The sequence below is a fragment of the Rhincodon typus genome, unplaced genomic scaffold (assembly GCF_021869965.1).
Source record: "Rhincodon typus isolate 14 unplaced genomic scaffold, sRhiTyp1.1 hic_rhity00006128, whole genome shotgun sequence".
Taxonomy (NCBI): Eukaryota; Metazoa; Chordata; class Chondrichthyes; order Orectolobiformes; family Rhincodontidae; genus Rhincodon; species Rhincodon typus.
The window spans coordinates 1-9,913 of NW_025971766.1; the positions used below are offsets into that span (position 1 = coordinate 1).

The 9,913-nt window shown below is 53.0% G+C and overlaps 1 protein-coding gene across 1 annotated transcript; it reads right to left on the reverse strand.

The window, feature by feature from the left end:
* Positions 1-8,968: 8,968 nt before the first annotated feature.
* LOC125482123 (probable G-protein coupled receptor 139) lies at positions 8,969-9,760 on the reverse strand (the record flags this gene model as incomplete). Its single annotated transcript, XM_048594121.1, has 1 exon — positions 8,969-9,760. A coding segment is annotated over exon 1 (792 nt), but the record flags the coding sequence as incomplete, so codon positions are not given.
* Between the last annotated feature and the right edge of the window lie 153 nt (positions 9,761-9,913).

Here is a 9,913-nt window from a genome sequence, read left to right on the forward strand (position 1 = left end):
CTACAGAGCGAAGACTGTGTTCTGTAAGGTAGGGTTTCATGCATTAGAAACTGCAATGTAATAGTTGACAGGATAGTCTATGCATTATAAACCAAGACAATGCGACAAAACCGAGATGGAGCCGAGGGGATCATGTGCAGAAGGATGAGAGATGCAATGCTGAATCAGACAGCGACCAGGGTGATACAGATAGAAGTCTTCCCCAGTAGTCTACTGATTAGGATTCAGTGCCTTCACTGCCATGGCGTGTTCGTGGTTAAAAGTTACAATAATAACAATGAAATATTGACTGAACTTTAGAAGCAGAAAAGCAGTAGACCAGTCGGTATCGCTTCAATCTATATTACAGTTCTGCATCAGCAATGTCAGCTGCAATTGCCTGACGTGCAATTTGTTTAAGACAAGAACAGGGGAGGTCAGGAAAAGTGAAGGGCAATGGTGGTTTGTGAGAGCTGACTGCAGGCCTAATGGAGCCAGGCTCAATGTGGGCACTGAAGACTGGTTTTTCCTGTTTACCCTGGTATACAGATCACTCCGGATCAATCAACCACAATGACTGCCCCTTTGTTTGCTGCCCTTTGCACATCTCACCTTGGTTCAGTGCCCCGATGGCATCCACACATTTTTAAGTTAGCAAATTTTACTCCGGTCCGATTTGCAGCCTTATACTAACATCATGCATTTTAGGAGTAGAAAGAGACAACTCAGCCCATCGAGTCTGCTCTGCTATTAAATGAGCGGATAATCCTGATCTGATAATCCTGAACTGCACTTTCTTGGATTTCTCCGTAACCTTTGATACCCTTGCTGCTAAAAATCTTTTGATCTCAGCCTTAAATATACATAGTGGCCCAGCTTCGACAACCCTCTTCCACCGATTCACAACCATCTGAGAGAATAAATTTTACCTCGACTCTGCCTTAAATGTGCGAACTCCATTCTGATATTAGACACTCTGTTCCTAGACGGCCCCAGAAGGGAACTAACCTTTCTGTATCCAATCCATTACATCGCCAAAAACACCGGTATGTTTCAAGAAAGAGAATTTTTGTAGTACTGTTTCTGAGCTGATGAAAGCAATGGATTTCAGTGCTTCTTCCCAATTAATTCACCTCTGATGTGAAACACTCACTGATTCTGATAGAGATTATCATTATCACTAAGGAGGCAGTGCTGGGCAAGCTAATGGGGCTAACAGTAGACATGTCTCTTGGCCCTGATGAAATGCATCCCAGGATACTAAAAGAGGTGATGGGGGCATAGCAAATGCACTAGTAATTATTTACCAAAATTCACTGGACTCTGGGGTCATTCCCGCAGATTGAAAAACAGCCAATGTGATGTCACTATTTAAAAAAGGAAGTAGACAAAAAGCAGGTAACTTTAGGCCAGTTAGCTTAACTTCGGCAGCGGGGAAAATGTTTGAAATCTCTCATTAAGGAAGAAATAGCAAGACATCTGGATATAAATTGTCCCATTGGGAACACCCAGCATGGGTTCATGAAGGGTAGGTCATGTTTAACTAATTTGGTGGAATTCTTTGAGGACATTACTTGCAATGTGGAAAATGGGGAACCTGTGGATGTGGTGTATCTGGATTTCCAGAAGGCATTTGACAAGGTGCCACACCAAAGGCTGCTACATAAGACAAAGTTGCATGGTATTACAGGTAATGTATTGGCATGGATAGAGTTTTGGTTGACCAGTAAAAAACAAAGAGTAGGAGTAAATGGGTATTTTTCTCGTTGGCGGTCAGTGGCTAGTAGTGTGCCTCAGGTATCAGTGTTGGGACCACAATTGTTTACAATTTACATCGATGATTTGGAATTGGGGACTAAGTGTGGTGTGTCAAAATTTGCAGATGACACTCATCCGAGTGTTAGAGCAAAGTGTGCAGACGACACTGAAAGTCTGTAGAGGGATATAGATAGTCTAAGTGAGTGGGCAAAGGTCTGGCAGATGGAGTACAATGTTGATAAGTGTGAGGTCATCGATGTTGGTAGGAATAATGCAAAATGGACTATGTTTTAAATGGTAAAAAATTGCAGCATGCTGCTGTGCAGAGGGACTTGAGTGCCCTCGTGCATGAATCGCTAAAAGTAGGATTGCAGGTGCAGGAGGTAATGAAAAAGGCAAATGGAATTTTGATGAAAATGATAGAAAATCAAAAGTCAGAAGCAGTGTCGTTGAGAAAAGATACAAGAGTCTGAAGTACCTTTTCTGGTGGTCGAGTGGTTAGGATTTGGCGCTTTCACTGCCGTAGGCTGAGTTCCGTTTTCGGTCAGGGAATGGGAGTTCTATTCTGCTCGTTTATTGTGATGACTGATTTTCAGGAGCAGGAAAGAAGCTGTGGAGCCTGTAGATGGACTGTTTTGTCCCAGAAATTATTCAAGTTAACAGAAGTCAAAGAACTGCAGATGCTGAAAGTCTGAAAGAGAAACAGGAATTGACCGAGAAACTCAGCAGGCCTGGCAGCATCTGTGGAGAGAAAGAGAGGTAACCTTTCAGGTCCACAGATCGTTAATTGGAACTAGGTTACTTATGCATTTTAATAATATAATATTAGGCGAAATTATCAGCTTTATCTGTCAAATCGGCATATTTATCAAAATTTCTCTCTCTGATTAGCCGACAATTGTTAATTGTTACAGTTCACAAAACAGCAACAAACAAAACTGCCAATCGGGTTAAGCTCAGGCAACTGGAGTGGGAGCAGAGGACTAATAAGGCATTGAATATAAACGTAAGAAGCAAGCCACCTCCACCTTCAGGAATCAAGCAACTGGCGCTATTTGCGAGACGTTTAGACAAGATACCCTCAATTTAAGCTGTAGGCACCAGTGGGACTACGAACCACAGATCTCCTGTTTATTAGAGAGGCGCTTTCACCAACGAAGCCACAGCACCACAAAGGCTGATTCTGTCCCCATCCACATATTCATGTACTTAAACACCCGATCACAGAAACTTGATGCTTTTTTTTTCTATCTCAATGTTATTCAGTGAGAATTTAAGTCAAACACCGCTTTTGTAAAGACGGACAGTTCACAGCCGAACATTTCCAGTGAAAATGCACAGAACGAGACAATCTCCTTTTACACTGCTTTAAAACCGACATTTTCACAATTTAAACTGGCGAGACAAAGAGGATGTGTTCATCCTCTCTGTACCCATTAACCACGTTAATACACACAGACGAAACCTCGCAAACTGCATTCAATTCTATTCTCTCTGCTCGAGGAAAGATGAAAAGGTTTAGAAAAGGTTTACAAAGAAGTTGCCAGGGTTGGAGCAGTTGAGCTGGAGGGAGAGGTTGAATAAACTAGGGCTATTTACACTGGAGTGTTGGAGGCTGAGGGGTGACCTTACAGAAGTTAATAAAATCATGAGGGGCAGTGATAGGGTCTTTTTCCCAGGGTAGGGGAGTCCAAACTTGAGGTTATATGTTTAAGGTTTGAGGGTAAAGATTTTAAAGGGACGTAGGGTGTAATGTTTTGACACGCAGGACGGTGTGTGTATGGAATGAACTGACACAGGAAGTGGTGGAGGCTGGTATAAATACAACATTTAAAAGGAATCTGTATGGATCCATGTATAGGAAGTGTTTAGCGGGATATGGGCCAAATGTTGGCAAACAGGACGAGATTAATTCTGGATATCTGGTCGGCATGGACGAGTTGGACCAAAGGCTCTGTTTCTGTGCTGAATATCTCTATGACTCTATAATTGCTTTAAGTGTGGAAAGGGTTCACTCAAACATTCTACCTGCTGACACATCAGCGAGACCGCACTTAGGAGAGGTCGATCAAATGCTCCAAGTGTTGGAAGAGATCTCGTCAGTCTTTCTGTCTGCTCTCACACCAGCGAATTCACACGGGAGAGAAACCATGCATTTGTTCTGAGAGTGGGAAAGGATTCAATCAATCATCCCACTTGCTGAGACATCTTGGCAGCCACACAGATGATAAATGTTTTAGTAGCCTTGACAGGCACAGAGCGAGGGATAGGGAGAGAGTGAGGGGCAGGGACAGGGATGGACAAGGAGTGGGAGGGACAGGGAGGGAGCAAAGAACAGGGAGGGAGCGACAGGGAGGGTGTGAGGGACAGAGAGGGAGGGAGCAAGGTACAGGGACAGGAAGGGGCAGGGAGGGAGCGAGGGACAGGGAGGGAGCGAAGGACATGGAAGGAGCGAGGGACAGGGACAGGGAGGGACAGGGAGGGAGCAAGGGAAAGGGAGGTACAGGGAGGGAGTGAAGGAGCGAGGGATGGGGAAGGAGCGAGGGAGCGAGGGACGGGGAGGGACAGAGAGGGAGATAAAGAACAGGGAAGGAGGGACAAGGAGGGAGAGAGGGACAGGGACAGAGAGTTGGGCAGGGAGGGACAGTGAGGGAGCGAGGCACATCGAGGGACAGGGACAGGGAGGGAGCGAGGCAGCGAGGGACGGGGAGGTAGCAAGGGAGTGAGGGACGGGGAGGTAGCGAGGGAATGAGAGACGGGGAGGGAGTGAGGGAGCGATGGACGGGGAGGGAGGGACGGGTAGCAATGGAGCAAGGGACAGGGAGCAAGGGATGGAGAGTGAGGGAGCGAGGGACGGGGAAAGAGTGAGTGAGGGAGGGAGGGACGGGGGGTAGGGCGGGAGGGAGGGAGCGGGGGACGGCGAGGGAGTGAGGGACGGGGAGGGTGCGAGGGAGCGAGGGATGGGGAGGGAATGAGGTATGGAGCGAGGGACAGGGAGAGAGTGAGGGACAGGGTGGGAGTGAGTGAGGGAGGGACGGGGAGTAGGGCAGGAGGGAGGAAGGAGCGAGGGACAGCAAGCGAGTGAGGGACGGGGAGGGTGCAAGGGAGCTAGGCATGGGGAGGAAGCGAGGTACGGAGCGAGGGAGGGATGGGGAGGGACAGGGAGGGAGGTAGCGAGGGAGGGAGCAAGGGATGGGGAGGGAGCGAGGGACAGGGATGGATGGAGGGAGCGAGGGACGTGGAGTGAGCAAGGGGCATGGAGGGAGGGAGTGAGAGAGTGAGGAACGGGGATGGAGGGAGCAAGGGATGTAGAGAGAGCGATAGAGGGAGCGAGGGACGGGGAGGGAGCGAGGGAGGGAGGGACCAGAGCAAGGGACGGGAGCGAGGGACCGAGGGAGCAAGGGATGGGAATGAGGGATGGGGAGGGATCTAGGTACAGGAGCAAGGGATGGGGAGGGACTGAGGGACTGGGAAGGAGCGAGGCACATGGATGGAGCGAGGGATATGGAGGGAGAGAGCGAGGGACAGGGAGGGAGCAAGGGACGGTGAGGGAATGAGGGATCTGGAGCGAGCGAGGGATGGGGAGCGCGGGATGTGGTGGGAGGGAGGGACGGGGAGCGAGCGAGGGACGGGTAGGGACTGATGGACAGGGAGGGAGCGAGGGACACAGATCGAGGGATAGGGATGGAGCGGGGGAGAGGGAGGTACAGGGAGGGAGAGGGAAGGAGCGATGGATAGGGAGGGGTACAGGGAGGGAGAGGGTGGGATCAAGGGACAGGGAGAGGGAGCAACAGGGAGGGAGCGAGGGACAGGGACGGACAAGGAGGGGGAGGGAGAAAAAGGACAGGGAAGGAAGGACAGGGACAGTGTGAGGGATCGGGCGAGAGGGACAGGGAGGGAACGAGGGACAGGGAGGGAGCAAGGGACAGGGACAGGGACAGGTTCGGATAAGGAGGGGGAGGGACAGGGAGGGAGAAAAAGTACAGGGAAGGAAGGACAGGGACAGTGTGAGGGATCGGGAGAGAGGGACAATGTGGGAGCGAGGGACAGGGATGGAGCAAGGGACAGGGAGGCAGCGAGGGACAGGGCGTGAGCAAGGAGCAGGGAGGGAGGGAGCGAGAGAGTGAGGGACGGGGATGGAGGGAGCGAGGGACGTCAAGGGAGCAAGAGAGGGAGCGAGGGACGGGGAGGGAGCAAGGGAGTGAGGGACTGGAGCAAGGGACAGGAGCGAGGGAGAGAGGGATGGGAGCAAGGGACGAGGACGGAGCTTGGTACGGCAGCTAGGGATGGGGAGGGAGCGAGGGCCTGGGAGGGAGCAAGGGATATGGAGGGAGAGGGAGTGGGACAGGGAGGGAGCGAGGGACGGGGAGGGTGCGAGGCAGGGACAGTGATGGACAAGGAGGGGGAGGGACAGGGAGGGAGCAAAGAACAGGGAGGGAGCGAGGGACAGAGACAGGGATGGACAAGGAGGGGGAGGGACAGGGAGGGAGCAAAGAACAGGGAGGGAGGGACAGGGAAGGTGTGAGGGATCGAGAGGGAAGGACATGGAGGGAGCGAGGGACAGGGACAGGGAGTTGGGCAGGGAGGGACAAGGGAGGGAGCGAGCTACATGGATGGAACGAGGGACAGGGAGGGAACGAGGGACAGGGAGGGAGCAAGGGAAAGGAAGGAAAAGGGAGGGAGGAAGGGAGCGAGGGATGGGGAGGGAGGGACGGGTAGCAATGGAGCAAGGGACAGGGAGCAAGGGACAGAGAGCGAGGGAGCGAGGAACGAGGAAGGAGGGAGTGACGGAGGGATGGGAAGTAGGGCGGGAGGGAGGGAAGGAGTGAGGTACGGGGAGGGGGCGAGGGAGCGAGCCATATGGAGGGAGAGAGAGTGGGACAGGGAGGGAGAGGGAGGAAGCGAGGGACAGGGAGGGAGCGAGGTACAGGGACAGGGAGGAACAGGGAGGGAGCGAGGGAAAGGGAGGGACAGGGAGGGAGTGAGGCAGTGAGGGATGGGGAGGAAGCAAGGGAGCGAGGGACGGGGAGGGAGCGACGGGGAGGGAGCGAGGGAGGGGGAGGGAGCGAGGGACACGGAGCGAGGCACAGGGATGGAGCGAGGGATATGGAAGGAGAGAAAGGGGGACAGGGAGGGAGAGGGAAGGAGCGAGCGATAGGGAGGGGTACAGGGAGGGAGCGAGGGACAGGGAGATGAAGGAACAGGGAGGGAGCGAGGGACAGGGAGGGAGAGAGGGAAAGGGACAGGGACGGACAAGGAGGAGGAGGGATAGGGAGAGAGAAAAAGATCAGAGAGGGAGGGTCAGGGACGGTGTGAGGGATCGGGCAGAAGGGACAGGGAGGGATCGAGGGAGCGAGGGACGGGGAAGGAGCGACAGACAGGGAGGGAGCGAGGGACCAGGAGGGAGCGACGGGGAGGGAGCAAGGGAGTGAGGTACGGGGAGGGATTGAGGGAGGGACGGATGGGCAGGGAGGGAGGAGGGAACGAGGGACGGGGAGGGATGGACGGGGAGTGAGGGAGCAAGGGACGGGGAGTGAGGGACAGAGAGCAAGGGACGGGGAAGGAGGGAGTGAGGGAGGAAAGGGGAGTAGGGCGGAAGGGACGGAGGGAGCGAGGGATGGGGAGGGAGGGAGTGAGGGAGGGACGGGGAGTAGGGCATGAGGGAGGAAGTGAGTGAGGGACAGCGAGGGAGCAAGGGACGGGGAGGGTGCGAGAGAGCGAGGGATGGGGAGGGACCGAGGGATGGAGTGAGGGACAGGGAGGGAGCGAGGGACAGGGCTGACAACAGGGAGGAGGGAGCGAGGGACATGGACTGGGAGGGACAGGGAGCGAGGGACGTGGTGGGAGCAAGGGACAGGGAGGGGGCGAGGGACAGCGAGGGAGCGAGGGACCGGGAGGGAGCGAGGGATGGGGAGCAAGGGACGGGTAGTGAGCGATGGGGAGGGAGCGAGGAATGGCGAGGGAGTGAGGGATGGGGAGGGAGCAAGGGAGGGCGAGGGTGCGAGTGACGGCGAGGGAGCGAGGGACGGGGACGGACGGGGTGGGAGCGAGGAACGGGGAAGGATCAACGGGGAGGGAGTGATGGATTGAGTGAGGGAACAAGCGACAGGGAGGGAGGGAGAGAGCGACAGGGAAGGAGGGAGAGAACGACAGGGAGGGAGTGACAGGGATGGCGGGAGGGAGAGAGAGAGAGCGACAGGGTGTGAGAGAGAGAGCAATAGGGGCAGGGGCTAGGGTACAGTGGGACGGGGCCCAGGGAGCCAGATACAGGGCTGGGGGCTAGGGGGATGAGGGACAGGGAGCCAGGGGGTTACAGAGATAAGTGAGGGACTTGAAGGGAGAGAAGAGGACAAGGAAGAGGGGGCAGAGAGAGAGAGAAAGTGGGTCAGAGATAGAGAGGTAGAGACAAGGAAACAGGAACAGAGTGAGAGGTGAGATCGAGGGGGGAGGAGAGAGACAAAGGGCACAGAGGGGTTGGGGAGAGAGATAGAGAGGGGGAGGGGGACAGAGAGAGGGAAAGAGTGTGATACGGGATTTGGGAGAGGTGGGGTCAGAGGGAAAAATACAGAGTGGGGGATGGGGTTCACACATTCAGAATGGTGAGAGAAGCGGGTGCGGACATTCGAGGAGGAGGGAGAGAGAGACAGGATGCAGGGAGAGAGGGAGGGAGTGGTTTGGAGAGGGTGGGTGGAAAGAGAGAAGGAAGGGAATGGAGAGTAGGATGGGGAGCAGGGGGGTATGGAGAAATGTGGGTCAGAGAGGGAGAGAGCGAGCGAGGAGGGACAGGAGAGACAGAAAGAGACAGAGATATCCCAGAGGTGAACGCAAGGACAGAGTGTCTTAAACCCAACTCCTGAGCTCAGTTCTGAAATCCTCCCAATTCCCTTGGGGCCGAGTCTGTCTCTCTCCAGCTTAGCTTCTTCAACACAAAGACAAACCACAATATAGTTTGCTGTGCTGCTTGGCACTTTTTAATGAACGTTAATAACATATTGAAGTTATGGATGCAGACAGTGGAATGGTGCCTTTTCTCTTTGGCCTGTGAGTTGAGAGAAACATTGAAATGTTTCCCTGTAACTCCCTGTGGGATAAGGTTGGATAAAGCAGCACTACCCTCAGTCTGTTACCATAGCGACAGGCTGCTTCATTGCTGAAACATTGAACTGAAATGAGAAAATCCTGGATGGATTGATTAATGAGGGAATTTGATTGATTGATGAATTTGGGTAAAGGGATATTTCAGCACATTCTTCAGCTGCTGCCTGAACTTAGTCTGGGTCACGGCATAAATCGCGGTGTTTGTGCAGCAACTGAGGAGCTGCAGCATGAAGCCCAATTCCTGCACAAAGGGATCTAGGTACACAGAGTCATACCCAAAATCATACATTCGGCCCCATATAGAATACACCATTAATGTTGACCATAACAGGATGAAATTGGCCGAAATCACAAACAGTAAAATGATGGATTTTTTTCGATTCCTCATTTCTGTGTCACACTTACCGTCCCCATTGGTGTGAGCCTGGAGTCTCCTGCGGGATCTGCTGGTCACTAAAATGTGTCTGACGGTGAAAACATTGAGCAACAGAATCAGGAGAAATGGGAGAGTCGGGGTTAGAATGTGGTGGAGGAACTCGATTGTGACCCAGACACGAGACATTCGAACATCGATTGTTACCTCACAAAACCAGGGGAGGTTCCCCAGCCAATAGTGAGCTGTGAGCATAAAATACCAGAAAATGTTCTTTAAACAGCTCAGCACAGTCACTGTTCCCAGAACCACAGCCGCCGTTTTCTCACTGCAATATTTACTTTTCAGCTTCTGGCAACAAATGGCTACAAATCGATCAAGGGTGAGAGTGACGGTGAACCAGACAGAACAGTCAGTGGCTGCATAAAGCAGGACGGCATGGACATGACACACAGGGATGGACAGCAGGAAATAAAACTGTTCCCGATAAGCAATGGGAATGTGTCTCAATATCAAGTCGAGGATAATGACCAGTAGATCCGCCACGACCATGGCCCCCAGGTAACGTCTGACACATGATGACAATCCACAATCTTTATAAAGCAGGACATAGGTTGTCACTACGTTAACTGTGAGGAAGGAAAACAAATAAATTATACATCAGAAAAGGGGGAGGGGAAGGGGGTTCTGAAATAAATAGGGAGA